The sequence below is a fragment of the Rhineura floridana genome, chromosome 2 (genome assembly GCF_030035675.1).
Source record: "Rhineura floridana isolate rRhiFlo1 chromosome 2, rRhiFlo1.hap2, whole genome shotgun sequence".
Classification (NCBI taxonomy): Eukaryota; Metazoa; Chordata; class Lepidosauria; order Squamata; family Rhineuridae; genus Rhineura; species Rhineura floridana.
Window position 1 is genome coordinate 125,768,011 of NC_084481.1, and position 18,244 is coordinate 125,786,254.

At 40.2% G+C, this 18,244-nt stretch overlaps 1 protein-coding gene across 4 annotated transcripts in view; it reads left to right on the forward strand.

The window, feature by feature from the left end:
• Positions 1-18,244, forward strand: part of BMAL1 (basic helix-loop-helix ARNT like 1) — a 64,994-nt gene that overhangs the window by 17,354 nt on the left and 29,396 nt on the right. For 2 of the 4 annotated variants that reach the window (XM_061610465.1, XM_061610466.1), the window contains exons 2-8: positions 6,771-6,907; positions 7,981-8,128; positions 8,842-8,862; positions 11,277-11,315; positions 11,747-11,788; positions 16,547-16,704; positions 17,261-17,340. In XM_061610465.1, coding sequence (XP_061466449.1) covers positions 7,989-8,128; positions 8,842-8,862; positions 11,277-11,315; positions 11,747-11,788; positions 16,547-16,704; positions 17,261-17,340 — 480 coding nt within the window. In that variant the 5' untranslated portion in view covers positions 6,771-6,907; positions 7,981-7,988. Of the gene's footprint in view, positions 1-6,141; positions 6,663-6,770; positions 6,908-7,980; positions 8,129-8,841; positions 8,863-11,276; positions 11,316-11,746; positions 11,789-16,546; positions 16,705-17,260; positions 17,341-18,244 lie in introns of those variants that run through there. The other 2 variants (XM_061610467.1, XM_061610468.1) reach the window with 2 other exon arrangements.

An 18,244-nucleotide genomic window follows, 5' to 3' on the forward strand; every position in this document is an offset into this window, starting at 1 on the left:
CGGTATATAAATGTAATAAATAAATAAATAAATAAATTTCAAAGGGTGTTAACACGACAATGGGCCTTTTCAGTGGGATGCTCTCCCCAGGGTCACACACCCAGTGCCGTTTCTATCCTTTAAGTGCCAGGTATAGCCCTTTCTCTTCACTCAAGCCTTTGGCCCTTGATGTGGCTGTCCCAATTATTATTTGGTGCTTTTCTAATTTTTTATTGGCTGTTAGGTATGTCTGTGTTTGGCTTTTATTGTATTGAAGAGTTTTAGATTTTATTGATTGTATGGGTTTTTGTCTATGATTCTTGTTTTAAATGTCTGTATTTTTTTTCCATATGAAGAAGGTTCCAAAACAATTATCTTAATGGATGCTTAACTATTGTTCACCAGTTAGAAAGAAATGCAATTGAGTATAGATACGGAGAGACTCTTGACTACCTCTAACTCATAATCTATTTCCTTCTAGCTATTCTGACTCCTCTTTTACTTCCTGTTCTTAACTCACTTTTTTCTCTTGGCTCTTTTACTCATCCAACTGCTCATTGTCCCCGAATCTCTTTCCCTTCAGCTGTCCTATTTTTAAAATCCATTACAAAAATATGTTTTTGAAAAGAGCTTTAATGGAATGCTATTGGTCATGCTGGCTATAGTGAACCTCCATGGTCAGAGGCAGTGTTTCTGAATATGAATTTCTGGGGAGCAATAACAGAAGAGTATTATTGCCTTCAAGTTCTGCTAGTGGATTCTCCAGAGGCATGTGGGAGAAATACTGTGGGAAGCAGGGTGCCAGACCAAATGTACCTTTGGTCTGATTCAGTAGGACTGCTCTTATGTTTTAATTTTCAGTTCACTAAACACTCAAATATTACTTGGGAAGCAGAAACCCATGTTGTGTACTTCTGTCATTCCTGGAAATGTAATGGAAGCAGACACACCTTTTATCATTGTTGTATTTCTTTTGTGAAAAACTCTACCATGTACATTTCATGTACATGTACGTCGCCTAGAGTGGCTGTTAATTCGGCCAGATAGGCGACTCATAAATAAAATTTTATTATTTTATTATACCACAGACATTGTTGGTAATTGAAAAAGAATGCATAGTGTGGTGCGCTTGTGATTCAGCAAATGAGGAGTGATGTTTCGTTGGAAAGAAGGAAGCATTGTTTAATGGTGACACTAATTTTTCCTTTAGGCAGTGTTGGAGTTGGCAGTGTTTGTGTGTTAAGGTCTCACCTCTCAGATGGGTGCCTCAGCAGACTTTTACAGTTGACCTACTTTTCTTTTCTTTTTTTGCACTGACCTTGATTTGCTCATTGAGGTGTTTGTGCACTTGTGATCTGATTTGCTGCGTGATTAAGCCAATCATGTGACGATGGGCAGTCCGAAAAGAGAAGCCCTGAATCAAAATGCAGGGTATGAGAGAAAGTCTGTGCCTTGGCCCCTGATTTTTTTCAGTGTCTCTCAAAGGAAATGTTTTTTGAAGGGAAAGTTGCAACAACAGCATAATGTGATACATCCACAGCCCATTTTGGTGCCCTTCTACCAGGACTCTAATCAGGAAGTGGCCTCGATGGCATTCTTTCAAATAAGTCCTTGAAGTATCTTGGCAACAGGCTTGGGGTCACCATAAGAAGAACTTGGCTGTGTTTGAGGCCGTGGGTGTTCAGGATATGTTCAGCAGGGCAGCTTTGCTTTATTTATGGAATATTTTGTGCGGTGCCTCGAAACAAGAGGAATGATCTATTGTCCGTGTTCTCTTTCATTACATTGTAATAAAATGAGTAGCTGTCTGCTGGCAGTTAAAAAATCATTACACCAGAGGTTACAAATGATGTACAGTATGTTTTTTTTCAAAGCAACCTGACTGTAGTAGGTTATTTTCAGCCTTGGGCGAATGAATGTCTTTTATTTTTTGAGTAAAAATGGTATTGAACATTTGTTTACATCCAGATTTTTTTCACCCAAAACAGGATACATACTGCATCATGTAAGAATGTCCACACCTGGTATATGGCTAGGGTGAGGTGAGCAGTGCAGAGGGGGCATTTCAGAAAGTAAAGTAAGTTTAGAAGAGGTCCCAGATCTGTGTTGGGAAACACAATGCCTTTATGTACCTGTCCCACTGGTTTCATTGAGGTATATATGTACTTAATATTTCACGGGATTCTCGCATTTATGTTTAGTTTTCTAACCCTTCCATCTTGATGGATAAAACATCTTCCTGTTCCTTACTTATACCAAGACTCTAATCAGAATCCAACTTACGTGGGTGTAAGCTCCACTGAATTCAATAGGATTTACTTCTGACTAGACATGGTTAGGATTGTGCTATAAATAATTGGGACTGCAATGTTACTTTAATCTCGAGGTGGCTAGCCCATTATGGGTTTTTGTTGAGCCCCCACTCAAGACTCCCAATAATTTGGCAATTGTTTTGTTTTATTTTAATTTTTAAAAAAACTTTTCTGCGTAGGTGTCCCCAACTGTGGTGCTGTGGAGGGACTATCAATCCTCAAAAAAACAAGGTGCCTTTGCCTTGCCTTGCAAAGGCTCTTCTTCTCCTTCTGTCACGGCACCATTGCAGGAAGGTCTTAGGGTTCAGGAAACAGGAAGAAGCACTCTTTCTGGAGGGCTGTGCGTTCCCTGTCACTGACATAGACTGTAGGGTTATAGATTTGTCTTTATCATGATTGGCTACAACCAATAGTATAGTGGTAAATTCAGAAGTGCAGGGTCCTTTCATGTTAGTCACAGTCACGATCCCCTTTTTGTGCTGCTGGGTTGAGAATGAGATCCTTGTTAATCCCTTCTCCCATAACAACAGGAGCCAATAAGTATGACGGGGAGAGTGTTAGCTGCTGAGAAGAGTCTTCTCAATGGCTAACCTCCTTTCACTCTGATTGGCTTCAATCAGCAGGAAAGGACAAGGAAGCATGTTAGAAGACCCTTCTCAGTGGCTAACACACTCTCCTTTCATACTGATTGTCTCATAGGATGCTGAAAACATAGGGACCCTGCTCCCCAAAAAGTAAAGGGTCTAAGACCCCCTGAGACCCTCCTGGATGACTACACCTTTGGCTAGAACAAGAGATGTTCTTCTCAGTGGCCACAGACAAATTATGGAACTCTTTGCCCCTTGAAGTTCAGTCCCCCCTATCCATTTATCAGAAAATATGTTTAAATTCCAACAAGCTTTTGCCTTACTAAGTAGAAGATGATGTTTTACCTATTGAGTCTTACTTTTATTGCACCAGTGTCTGTTTATCTTAAACTGCTTGCATTATATATTGTTTTAGTATGAAGTTGTGATTCTAAGTTGTAAACTGCCATAAGTAAGTATTAGAATGTTGGGATATGCATTCTTCTGTAAAAATTCATACTATGTGTGCTTCTTGGCTGCAGATCATAGTCTTATTATACAATATGAAAATCTAACAGCAAAAGTTTAAAGGTTTCAGAAATTAAGGAAAGCAGTAGGCAAATAGTAACTCTAGCAATGGGAGCAGAGGGCAAAGTAGTATAGTTATGTTTTAATTAAATGTTATTGAAAATATGTGCCTCAGACTTGCTGTGTAAATATTGAACTGCAGGTAGTTTGCATAGTACAGTTCTTTACAATGGGTTGGATCTAGAGTAAAGTGTGTGTAAGAAGACTAGAGGAATCAGTAAACTTTCCTACCCCCTCTATCACTAAAATGTATTTCCCCAGAGTTCTTGCTGAATTGGATGGGCTATGATGTTGGGGGCTGAGGGAGAAAGGGATTCCCAAAAATGGAACCTTCTACGAACAGAGCTCCTACTCATGGAAAGTATCTCTGTCCCTTATTTGGCTGTCCCTCTTTCCTTTCAACTCACTGCACCATTCAGCCATGAACCTCAAGCCTCCTGAGAAGCATTGAAGTGGCTCCATTTGAGTATTGAACCCCATTTGTGTTGTGATACACACACAAAGCTTCTGCACGTACATAAGCTAGATACTTGGCACTTGTGCTGAATATATCTTTCCAGCACAAGCATGTTCAGGCTTGTGAGTTAGTATAAAAGTTTTGTAAATGTAGTTGCAAGGCTGCGTGAGCAGGGTTCCCCATTCACAGCAACTCTGCATGGCTTTCCTTTTGTGTGCATGAAGCTGTTCCCTTTCTTGAAATTAAAGGGGGAAGTTTGTACAGGCTGGAGAGCTGTGGGTGTGTATCTAAATACACTTGTCTGCACAGGATTTCCAGATTGGCACCAGAACGAAGATATGTTTAGATTTGTGTGACTGTCTACCTTGAAGTATCCATCGCCATCATCCGGTGGTATAGCACTATAAATGGTTGTGAAGGGCAGATTTTGTGTATGGGTTGTATACAAGGAGAAGGCCTCTTGCTTTACCCAATGATTTCATTCATCTTTATTCTGCTTTAAAGAGAGGTGACTTTTGGGGATGTTGTGGCACCGACACTTTGGAAATCCCTCCCCTTAAATATTAGACAGGCACCATCTCTGTTATCTTTTTGGTGCCTACTGAAGACCTTCCTCTTTCAACAAGCCTTTTAAGTAGAGACCTTATCCAAGTCCACATCTGTGTTGGAATTTCTTTTTAAGATGTTTTTAAAGTTGTTTTTGAATGATGTTTTTAAAGATGCTTTGTTTTAATATGTTTTAAAGTCTTTTGTTTTTAGGATGTTTTAAAGTGCTTTTAGTGTTTTTGCCACTCTGGGCTCCTTCTGGGAGGAAGGGCGGGATATATATTTAATAATAATAAAAATAATGGCAATCATGCTTATGTATCTATATTCTAGGCCAGTATGTCTATCTATGTATTTTAATTTTTTTCTAGACTGCTTTTCTATTGAAACAATAAAGAGAAACAAAGCAGTGATAAACATAATAGCAAAGAGCAAATAAAACCAATGAAAAGCAAGATTTATAAAGCTTAAAATTGGATCAATAAAACTCACTTAACATTGAATAAACAGAAAACTGCCAAAAGCCTCTAAAACCCACTTAAACTACTGGTACCCTATATATGCAGCTCCCATCAGCGCCAGCTAGAATGACACAGTGGTCAGGAATTATGGGCGTTGTAGTTCGAAACAGTTGAAGGACATCAAGTTGGGGGAGGCTGTGAAAGCCTTGAAGAACAGAATGGACTTACTTGTATTTGTATTTGAATGATAAAAGTGTTTGTCACCTGTTGTAGAAGAGCATTCTAAACCTCCATCACTAAAAAAGCCTTCTCTTCAGTTGGGCCCCTACAATCTCTCTGACAAGGAGCATCTGGAGGAGGGCCAAAATGTTAAATTTTGAGTAGGTTCATATGGGACAGAATGGCCTCATGCCATTTAGGGATGAAAATGTTAAAACCAATACTGTAAACGGATGCAGTGTAGATGTTTTTAAACGGTGTTAATTGTTCAGAATGGCCAATTCCAGTCCTTCTGCCATACTCTGAAGCAAATGACATTTCTGAACTGCCTTCAAATATAGCCTCATGTGTAATGCATTATAGTAATCTAGCTTAGATACTACAAGAGCCTGGATAACTCTGATGAGACTATGGGACCATCCATACCTCTGGTGAAAATCTACATTTTCAGTTTTGGATTTGTTACTTAGAGTCCACACCTGAGCTTTTTATTATATCAGTTTGCCATATCAAAAACTCTGGAGTTTACACATCCATGTGGGTGGGTGTGGAATTTTAACATTATATCGATTCCCCCCCCCCTCCCCAGCTCCACTTATCACTCCTCCCCTATAAGTGCTTTGGTCCATGCTGTATCACATGTTTTACATTCTTCCAACCCCCCCCCGGAACTGCGCAAAAGTGAAATGCGCATAGCTGCGCATAAAGCAGTTTGTCAACTGAAGTGCGCAAAAATCAAATTTGAATATTCAAAACCCCCTGCATAAACCCTTCAGAAACATAATTTCTCCCTCGTAATAAAAAGTGCATTCTATTTTTGACATTAGTGGTTGTCTTTTCCATTACTTAAGTGGTTGTTAGATTGTTTTTCATATGATTGCAAAATTTGTAGAATACAAGCCTGGAGTATGACCCCAAAATAGCCTAACTCAGTACTGGAAATATAATTGGCTATTAGGGAAGAAGAAAGGGGATGTGGACAGATGATGGAGGAATGCCTGTGGACCATCTACACTGGAAGATCTGCTGCAATGCGTCTGAGCAACCAAAAGTTAATGCGATTGATAATCGATACAGCGAGGTTTATCGGTTTTTCAACAGTATGCCAAATGAGGATTTATCCAGCTGAAAATCTGTAATAGTGTGCAACGTCATATGGGCGACAGTGAATGAATGAGGACACACAGGAATTACATTACAGATTATACAGTGGCATGGACAGGCCCTATATCTATCTATAGCTGGTACATGTCATGGACTGTATTTTGCAAAACCACAATATCAGCTTGTTCTAACAGCTTTTCCAAGCTAATGGAGAGTGCAACTCCATCCAGAATGGGCATGATATCACCACTGAAGGCCATCTATCAACACCTTTCTCTTGTATGGATTGAGCTTCCGTTTGTTAGCCTTCATGTGGGCTGTTCCTGAGCCCAGGCATCAGTTCAACACCCACTCTCTCACCTGATTCTGATATAAAGAAATGGAATGTTTCTGAACAGATTAAGGGGTGCCCCCCTTTGAACTGAACAATGTTAGTTTGTTGTATCTTTTAAGTATTTTTTCAGAGAGTCGAAAGAGTATATCCAGTGATCTGATGGAAGTAAACTGACAGTGTGATATTTGTTTTTTTACCACCCAGGAATTTGAAAGTTGTTGAGTAACAAGGCTGGAGGAAATGAAAGGAGGCTTAAGTTGATTGTCTGCTTCCGCACTGGCAGCAGGGGGAGTGTACAACCTTGCAGAGTAGATCTAGGCTTCTAGAGATCACATAAACAGGTAAACAGCCACTGGGGTTTATAGGGTTTATATTTCAGAAAAAGGGAAATATGAGTAGGCTGCTTTTGTTTGTAGAACTCTAAAAATGCTTGTTACATAAAATCATAATCAAAGATTAATTGCATTGCCCCATCTCTTTCCCCTTTTAAGCTATGTCAGTGGTTTGCAGCTCTTCTTCTATTAAGTAATTCTTTCTGTTTGCTTCCTACCCTTCTCTTTTCTCCCAACTCTTTTGTCTTCTATGTCTTGCCTGTATTTACATATTTCTCACCACCTTCTCAAATTAATTCCCCTCCTTTTTTATCTTTTAGTTTCCAAGTACTAGGCTTCATATAGTTACAATGTTCATGCATTTTATTATGCATGAGGAGTATGAGCGTATGGAGCAATTTCATCTGAAGTACATTCAGAAATGACCAAATTGCTTTGAAAAACAAATGGTCATTCAGTCTTGTCCTTTTAGCTCTTACGGCTTTAATTTAACAGAAAATACTATGGCACTTTAAAAACAAAAAACATAACTGTTACCACATTCATATTTCTCTTTACATAAATTAAAACTGTAATTTTCAACTGTAGTCCCAGTGGCAAGAGTGTTGGACTTCTGAGACATAACTTCTAAGTTCAGCAGTAGACTACTTAGGTGGCCTTACGGCAGCAAGCTATTTCTTGGCTTTCTGGCTTTAAAAAAGGAATGTAAAAGCCCCTAGAGGGTTATGGTGATTTGCCCTAATGAAACTTCCTGGTTCAAAGCCCATGTACTTTTGAGTGCCATCTCATGGGAACAAATAGAATGGCTGTCTCCATCTTGACACTCTTGTGAGCTTTCCAGAAGCACCTGGATAGACCTTAGGTCTGGTACAGCTTGACATTTTGTATCTATTCTGTCTAATAGACTAGGAAAATTGATTTCTTATCATGCATACAGATGTGGGATGAGGTAAGAAACAGTTGTAACAGAAGTTAAGTCTTAGGGATAGCAGGGCTATACATCTGTATAAACCACTTAAGTGTTCATGTGATATAGCCATTCAGAAAACCAAATTCTGTTTTTGTTTGTTTTGAAATTCCAGACAATCCAATGGCTGACCAAAGGATGGACATTTCTTCTACAATCAGTGATTTTATGTCACCCGGCCCCACTGACCTAATCTCTAGTTCTCTTAACTCTTCAGGAATGGATTGTAATAGGAAAAGGAAAGGCAGTTCTACTGATTATCAGTAAGTATGTCTCCCTTTAATATTTCCTTTCAGCTGTGCCTGTTCTTCATATTGCATTTTTATTTGGAGTCTGTTTTCTTTCCAGCAATAACAGAAAGAGATTAGGTGTACTTCAACCTGTACAATGGCCTACAGTGGTCTGTTAATTCATGACAAATCACAAATACACATGCGAAGCGAGCTGCATTTTGCGGGACAATGAACATATGCTTATGTCTATGTTTATTGCTTTGTAAATATTGTGTAAGGTGTTCTTATCCCAAATACTTGCATTTATAGCAAGAAAAAATTGAAAAAATGTATTAAATATTTGCAACTTTTTACTTGTAAGTTGAACTGTACCTGAAAATACAATTCAGGTCTTCACTCATTATTCTAGTTCTGCTTTCTGTAATAGTTGAAGAAATACAAACAAGTGTGGTATTTCCAAATCAGATGTTTCCTTGAGCCCAAGGGGCTTTTGGTTCACATGTTACATTTGTTTTAGATGTCCATCTGAAACAGAGTGTGAATGGAACAGACAGATATTTGCAAATGCATGTATTATATAGGAACAGCAGAGAATTCAGGTTGTCTTACTAAAAATCTCAGTGTACAGAATTGCGATTAATTAAATAGTAGAAATTAAAATTTACTGACAACTGAATGTGTAGAATGAAGACATTTTTCAGCATTTAGAATATATTTTGAATAACATTTTGCTCTCCTTTCAGACTCGATGGCTTTTCTTTTGAGTAAGTATGTGGGGAAGGGGAACCTGTTAACACTATTTACTATATAAAAGCATTTCAAGAGGGAGTAAAAGATGATTACTTTCAAATGCAGTTATTAACTGTTGTCTGTCTGGCTAGTCACTAGTCAATTAAACTTCATAATCCTGATAAAATGCCTTAAACACTTGGGAAGGTATCTTTTGATATACAATTAATGAAAAGCTAGCAGTGTTTTAAAAAAACCTACAAAATTTGGATTCGAGATTTATTTTTAGCATTGCATACTCTACATTCTTTTTCATCCAATGTAGAAAGAGCTAGAGGTTTGGGAATCCCTTTCATTCAGCAGTTCCAGTTCCATTTAGAGATTCACAAACAGTGCATAAACATTAATTGCATCTGGTATTCATGAGCAAAGAACAAACCTTCAACTTTTGAAAGGTGCACATATCCTTTCGTCCTTCTCTTATTTCTGATCTCATAAGACTACTTGTAGAGGGAGTGGATTAGGAGTAGCATTTTAGAAACCCCTCAAATGTAAGTTTATTGTAGTAGATTTGATAGGTCTTTGGAAGATTAACAGGCATACCTTGGAACCCTGGACCATGATAGGAAGAAGGGAATTAAATAGCTGAAGGGGAGAAATAACTTTAAAAAAATAGTTTATGTATCAGTAATAGCATCCTTGAACTGTTTCTTTCAGTGTCAAATTTAAAGCATGGGTTTGCATGACCTAACCTCTACCCAGGTTGCACACTGTGGTGCATAACAGGACAGTGTATGAACACTGATTTGTATAGAAAGATTTCAGTTTGTTTTATTAATTTATTTACTTACTTACTAGATTTATAGCACATTAACATACACACAAGGATTCATATACTGAAAAGTTCATTTGGAACTAAAGAAACTAATAGCCAGCCTTACAGCGAGTTGTGGAATTTAAAGAATTAAATGTCCTAACCACGTTTATTAAGCATATTGCACCATATTTGTGTTTTTCACACCGTCTGATAAGAACCTAAAATTCCATGAGGCATGCCAAAACTTTTTGATGTGCCTTTGGTAGTTCTGTGGACCCAGAGTACTAGCTCTAAACTGGAGTGACTAACCTGTGGCCCTCAAGATGTTGTTAGACTCCAACTCCCATTAGCCCCAGCCAGCATGTCCAATAGTCAGGAATGACTAGTACAGCTACATTTGTAAAGCCAAAGGTTAGCTACTCCTGTTGTAAACTTTTCAACAATATTTATTGGATCAACTTGAGATCATCTTGGATGTTTGGTGATTGACATCTAGGCTGTTAAAGATGTTTGAATGTGTTGAATCGCTGCTCTTACCTATGATAATTTTACTTTTGTTATTTTTGTTATATGTTGGAAACCATTCTGGTTCTTTCTAATGAAGAACAGTCTAAAGGTTATGTTAATACATAAGTTCTTTCTTTTTCTCAAATACACACAATAGCTGGAAATGCTTAAGGTTTTCTATTTATTTATATTTATTTTGCCTTATTTATAGTCCACCCTTCACTATATGTCCCATACCATATAAATCATACAATAAACAAGGCTGAATTTTGCCTAATACGAATCGGAGAGCAGTAAAGTTTCCCATTCCCTGAGGAGAGTTAAACAATCTCAAATTTAAATGATGTGTTCACTGTTGAATTCAGTAATGCACATCCTTGTATATTTCATTTCCGCTTTGTCTATTGCACCAAGCTGACAATGGAACTTCTAGTTCCACCTCCACAAGATGTAGTAAACTACCTTACTTTGTTTCATTATGCATCCCATTTACCAACTCTGTTCCACATCATTGGCTGCTGCTGGAAGAAGGGCAAATGTACTGCATTGTGAAGTTGCAGAACAAGATCAGTTGAAATAGATATTACATAGGGGGAGAGGGAAATTACACGTGTGCTTACCATTTTCAGTGGCAGCCTCATCCTATGCAGGCATTTCTCTCCAGATGATTGAGATTGTGTGGAGAAGAGACAGTGAAGCAACGGTGGGGACGTGGCCCCTTGTCTCTCTTCACGCAATCTCAGGTGTGGAGAGAAATGCTTGCATTGCCCCCTGTATTGGTTATGATGCCTAGGTAGCCCTCAATGCACCCTCCCTCTAAAGTTGTCAGCTGTTTTCTTTTAATTAAGCGGACATATCAGTGTAGTACAAAGCATGGCCAAGTTCCAAGCATACATTCACCTAGAGATTTAGGGGTTAAAGTTTTCATATTACTATTCAACAGCCATTTTTTTATTTTGAATGTTTCAAAATATTTTTTTATTTTTATATAATTGCTGCTATAGCAGTATACTGTATCTGTTTTCACTTGTATAAATGCTTATGTTTTAGCAAGGTTGGGTTTAGGATCAACACTTTCTATTGCATATATACCATGTTGATTTTTCTTTTGTTCTGGTTTTATAGCGAAGGTATGGATACAGATAAGGATGAGCAACATGGAAGGTATTTATTTGTACATCATTGCTGAATTGATTGTGCATCTTGAAAATAAGAAGTGTATTCAAACAAAAGCTCTGATAATTCCAGAGAGTGAAATAAAGGGATGGATATGCTCATGTGAAGTGTAATTGAGGTCTGTGGGAATCTGGAGAGTATACAAAAATCGGGTTAATCCTACTGGAGGATCAAGTCGTAATATAATATCTAAATGAAATAGAAATCCTCATCTTGGTGAGAAAATGCAGTTGTGATCCTTCTGAAATTTAAGTGAAGTTGGTGGCTGGGATCCAAAGGACTGTGCATTTAGTTCTATGTATTCAAGGGGTCTTTGAGCATTGTTTTATTTGAACAGTGTCTTCCTTCCTCCTCTTGTCACATAGCAAAGACTATATTGTTATCAAGACTTGATTTGTGTCGCTTTTGTTCCCTACTAGGTTGGAATATACAGACCAGCAAGGCAGAATAAAAAATGCAAGGTAAAAGAATGAGTCTTTGTTTTAACTCAATGAACAGTGAGTGGGCTTACAATGTGATACATACGTGCCTTTTGGATGTGTTCCTAGAATGGAGTTCTGTTGCTTATTAACTTAATAGAAAACTGTGATCCTACACACATCAGAAATATTTGTATTTTTTTAGACAGATGATGGTACCATAGCACTTGGTTATATCTAAAAGGCATTTCATTTATAGGTCCACATGCTAGAGGTCCAGATGCTGGTAACCTCCAGGCTGGATTACTGTAATGCACCCTATGTGGGGCTGCCCTGGAGGTTGGTCTGGAAGCTGCAGCTGGTGCAAAATGCGGCAGTAAGACTGCTCACTGGGGCAGGGTATCGCCAACATGTCACCCCACTGCTGAAAGAATTGCACTGGCTGCCCATTTGCTACCGGGCCAAGTTCAAGGTTCTAATTTTGGTGTACAAAGCCCTATACAGCTCTGCACCAGGATACCTGAAAGACTGTCTTACTCCTTATATACCCAGTGGATCTCTGCGCTCTGCAGCTGAGGGCCTCCTGCAGATACCATCTTATCAGGAGGTTTGTTCTGCACAATATAGGAAACGGACCTTTAGTGTGGTGGCACCTACCTGTGGAATTCCCTCCCCTTAAATATTAGGCAGGCGCTATCTCTGCTATCTTTTCGGCACCTTTGGAAGACTTTCCTCTTTCAACAAGCCTTTTAAGTTGAGACCTATCCCAGTCTGCATCTGTGTTAGAATTGCTTTTAATATGTTTTCTTTAATAATATGTTTTTAACTCTTTTTTTGTTTTGTTTTTAAAGATGTTTTAAAGTGTTTTTAGCATTTCTGTTTGCTGCCCTGGGCTCCTGCTGGGAGGAAGGGCGGGATATAAATCAAATAATAAATAAATAAATATTTGTCTTCACTCTTCTGCTAGCACAAGTTTCATGTAGCTTGCATTAACAATAATGTTTTACAGGCCAAGCAGCCTTAGTGTTCCCATCTATAGATTGTTAATTACAGAGTGTTTAAAATATATCATGCAACACTTTTTCAGAGTGACTTATTTAAGTAATAGATGTGCCACATATAACAGATGTGAGTCAGCACTGAGGGTTGTATCCAGCATAGCGCTACGTGAACATTTTGTCAACACAAGGATTTCTGCTTGCGCAATGGAATGTTCTCCCCCTGTCCTCCCTGCCCCTAAATCTGTTCTAGGGGTTCCCCCAACCCTCTGAACCAGATTTGGGAATGGTGTAGGATGCATGTAGGGAGAGGAGGGGAAAATCCCATTATACAAGTGTAAATCCTTGCACTGATGGGATGCACTTGTGAATACTGCCCATAATCATAATCTTACAATAATATTAGTTCTGACTAATCACTTCAGAGTTTGAACCTACCACGTGGTTGTGGTAACTGATTAAAAATATATATAACACAACAGCTGATGAGCAAGAGTTAAATTCTGTTCAGGGTACAGGCGCTTGGCCACCACTGCTGGAGAAAGGGTGAGAAAGAATCCTGTGTTTCAAAATGCAGGCTTGTTTCTTGTGCTTGCGTGATGGTGGCAAACCTTCTTTCTCCACTTGGCCCCCCGCCGCCACCATGGTTTGGCTGGCTGGCTGGCTGGTGGGTGCTTGGGAATCTTGAGCAAGGGATTTTGACAAGTGGGCGGGATAGCCCATCTGTCAATCATGTGATGTCATAATGACATTGTGTGATTGGCAGGTAGATGACCCTGCCCACCTGTGAGATTGGTTCTATGAGGTTGACCCTGATAAGAATTTGGCCCGTGGAGCCAAAACTTTCCCCCAGCCCTTGTTCATACAGTCAGTTACTCTCAATGAATCAGGAATGTAGTCTAGAGCCCCAAATTACAGTACTCAGAAGCTTTCATCCTCCTGTTTACTTTGTTTCAGTTTTTCATCACGTAACCAGAACAAGTTAAATAAAGGTTTAACTATTGAATACTGTTGGTGTACAGCCCACCCTGCTGCCCAACGGCTTCCCTAACTGAGCTGACAGAGGTAGTCTCGGAGGTACTGCTGAAGTCCCCCAGACTATTGGTTCTGGGAGACTTCAACATCCATGCCGAGGCTGCTTTATCTGGGGCGGCTCAGGACTTCATGGCCTCCATGGCAACCATGGGGCTGTCTCAATTTGCTACTGGCCCAACGCATGTGTCGGGGCATACTCTTGATTTGATCTTTGCCACTGGACATGGAGATGGTGACCTGGAGGTGGGGAGTTTTTCATCGACCCCATTGTCATGGACAGATCACCGCTTGTTGAAGTTTAGGCTTACAGCAACCCTCTCCCTCCACAAGGGTGGGGGACCTATTAAGATGGTCCGACCTCGGAGACTAATGGATCCTCAGGATTTCCAAAGGGCTCTGGGGGATTTTCCGGCTGATAAGACTGGCGCTCCTGTCGAAGCCCTGGTCGAACTGTGGAATACGGAAATGACCCGGGGCGTGGACACGATCGCTCCTGCGCGCCCTCTCCCATGTCGAGCTCATGCAGCTCTGTGGTATACCCCGGAGCTGAGAGTGATGAAACAAGAGAGGAGGAGGCTTGAGTGCAGATGGAGGCGTACTCCTGACGGATGCAATCACGCCTTGGTAAGTGTCTCTACGAAATTGTATACAGAAGCGGTGAGGGCAGCGAAAAAGCGATATTTCGCTGCCACCATTAAATCATCTCTCAACCGTCCAGCGGAGCTCTTTAGAATTGTCCGAGGGCTTTTACATTCTAGCCCTCAGGATATCAGAGAACCATCGATAACCCGCTGTAATGAGTTCGCTGGGCACTTCCAAGATAAAATCTTACGCATCCGTCGGGACTTAGACTCCAATATTATGGCAGTTGAACCTAATGAGGTATCCGGAGCACGGTCTCATTTATTGGATGAGTTTCAGTTGGTACAGCTTGAGGAAGTGGACAAGGTACTCGGACTGGTGCGTGCAACCACTTTTGCTCTAGATCCTTGCCCTTCTTGGTTAGTGAAAGCTGCCAGGGTTGAAACAGCCGGATGGGCCAGGGAAGTGATAAATGCCTCCTTGAGAGAGGGAGTGGTCCCTAGTCGTCTAAAAGAGGCGGTAGTAAGACCACTCCTGAAGAAACCTTCCTTGGACCCAGATAATTTGAACAACTACAGACCGGTAGCGAACATTCCATTTTTGGGCAAGGTCTTGGAACGGGTGGTTGCCAGCCAGCTCCAGGCGCTCTTGGATGAAACCGATTATCTTGATCCATCTCAATCCGGTTTTAGGCCCGGTTTCGGCACTGAAACGGCCTTGGTCGCCCTGTATGATGACCTATGTCGGGAGAGAGACAGGGGGAGTGTAACTCTGTTGATTCTCCTGGATCTCTCAGCGGCTTTTGATACCATTGACCATGGTATCCTTCTGGAGAGACTCACGGAGTTGGGAGTTGGAGGTACCGCTTGGAAGTGGCTCCGCTCCTACTTGGTGGATCATCTCCAGAAGGTAGGGCTTGGGGAGCACTGCTCGATACCCTGGACTCTCCATTGTGGAGTCCCGCAGGGATCGGTTCTGTCCCCCATGCTTTTTAACATCTACATGAAGCCGCTGGGTGCGGTCATTAGGAGTTTTGGAGTGCGTTGTCACCAGTATGCTGATGACATGCAACTCTATTTCTCCTTTTCATCTTCCTCAGGTGAGGCTGTTAATGTGCTGAACCGTTGCCTGGCCGCGATAATGGATTGGATGAGAGCTAATAAACTGAAGCTCAATCCTGACAAGACTGAGACGCTGTTGGTGGGTGCCTTCTCGGCCCAGACGGTGGATGTCCAACCTGTTCTGGATGGGGTTACACTCCCCTTGAAGGAACAGGTTCGTAGCTTGGGGGTTCTTTTCGATCCATTCCTGTCTCTTGAGTCTCAGGTAGCCTCGGTGGCACGGAATGCGTTCTACCACCTTCGGTTGGTAGCCCAGCTATGTCCCTATCTGGACAGCGACGACCTCGCCTCAGTTGTGCATGCTCTGGTAACCTCTAGATTGGACTACTGCAATGCGCTCTACGTGGGGCTGCCTTTGAAAACAGTCCGGAAACTACAGCTAGTGCAAAACGCAGCAGCCAAACTGTTGACAAGGACCAGACGGTCCGCACATATAACACCTGTTCTGGCGCGTTTGCACTGGCTACCTATTTGTTTCCGGGCTAAATTAAAAGTGCTAGTTTTGACTTATAAAGCCTTACACGGTGCAGGACCACAATACCTGGCGGAACACCTCTCTCGATATGAACCTACCCGATCACTACGTTCAACATCAAAGGCCCTCCTCCGAGCTCCGACTCACAAAGAGGCTCGGAGGGTTGTAACGAGATCTAGGGCCTTTTCAGTGGTGGCCCCCGAACTATGGAGTAGTCTCCCCAACGATGTGTGCCTGGTGCCTACACTTCTATCCTTTCGGCGCCAGGTTAAAACCTTTTTATTTTCCCAGGCATTTTAACATATTTTATTGTTGTTAATATATACCAGGCTGTTAAATACTTAAATGTATGTTTTTAGTGTTTTATTGTCATTTTATTGTATTTTTTGCCTTGTATTCACTTTATGCTGTACACTGCCCTGAGAGCCTCAGGCTTTGGGCGGTATAAAAATCGAATAAATAAAATAAATAAATAATAACTGACAATGTAAGCAATCCTGCCTCTCTTTTTTTTCTCCACAAATGCAATTAAGGCTTGCAGTGTAACTCTGGATACCTGAAATTTCATGATATTTATTTCATCACTTAGGGAGGCTCACAGTCAGATTGAAAAACGACGTCGTGATAAGATGAACAGTTTTATTGACGAATTGGCCTCTTTAGTGCCAACATGCAATGCTATGTCCAGAAAACTAGATAAACTAACAGTACTGAGAATGGCTGTTCAGCACATGAAGACATTGCGAGGTAAATTTTAAAACAACCTGTGTGGGTAAAGAGATTATTTATGGAACCTAAAAAGTAGGGGACATGTTGCTCGATGCTTTAGAGCAGTGAAAGCACTTTGCGCTTACTATTTCAGTAATGCTTACAGCACTGTGGTAGGATAGAGTATTATTTTTGTAGACGGGGGTCTGAGACAGAGAGGGCTGGCTTACCTAACCCCACCTAGTGAGATTGTGACTGAAGTGAGATTTAAACTAGCTCACATCATGAAAGCTTCAAATTAGCTAACAATACTTTCATACTGCTAAAAGGTGCAAAATAGATATTTTATCATGCCAACCTTTATTGGTAAATGAGGTTTCAAGCTTCTGAGAAGAAAGAAAATGTTGCTGTCTCACAGTGGCTTTTGAGAACAGCATCTCGATGGTTTTAGTATTTTAGGCATCATTCTAAGTATTATTAGAAAATAGGCTAGGGACACTGAAAGAGTTGTGCATATAGAACTCAACACATGCTCCACAAGACATGAATGGCTTATTTACTTAAAGCTTAATTAATTTTTTCCCCTTCCCTTAAGGTGCCACAAACCCATATACGGAAGCAAACTACAAACCTGCTTTTCTGTCAGATGATGAATTAAAACATCTTATTCTTAGGGTATGTGTTAATTTCAGATATGTGGATGCATGGATATAGTGTGCCAAGAAAGAAAAGGTTCTTGTTATGTATGGTGAAGTGTACAAGAATGGTGCGGTTCTGTTATACCAAACAATATAACTATAATTTCCTCCAACAGAGGAGATGGATGCTATAAACAAAAGTCTCCGCCCTTCTTTCACCAGTGCCTTATGTGGATAAGTAGCTGTCTGCCCATGATATGAGCACACTGTGCTAAACCTCAGTATAGTGTTGACGAAGCTTTCCAGTAATGTGGAATTCTTGGTTAGTAGCCAGTGAACTGAAAACTGGATAATAAACTAGCAGGGCTACAAAAAGTGCTTAGATTATTCATAATGTTCTAATATTTTGAGGTTTACTAATGCGTGTCCAGAGTGAAAATGCTAATACAGGAGGAAGCTCCTTGGTTTCTCAAAACTGGTCATTGATTCATCTGACCAGTGATCCCAGTCCAGTGATTTCTTCTAGCAACAATGCCTTCTATATTGAATGGGAAACATCTGGTTGCACTTTCAGTGGACTTGGAGGATGAGATTGATTTTTTTTTAAAAAAAGCAACTTGAACCTGACCAGAAATTATATTATAAAGATGAAAAAGTATGATATTTAAAATGTAGTAGAAATGTGACTTGATATTTATTGAATGTAGGATATCCATGTTATTTCAGTGATTTACAATAATAAAACACATCCATTTATAATCAATTAAAATGCATTATCCTTCAGTAATTTAAGTTGCCTGTTATTTTACGAGCTTCTGCTGTTTAGACTATTAGTAGTGTCTCTTGAAACCTAAAAAATATTTCTTTTTATCTGTCACCAAAATCTCATTTACCTTTTACAGATTACAATCAACAGCCCTACAGGTGTCACCCTTTGTTAA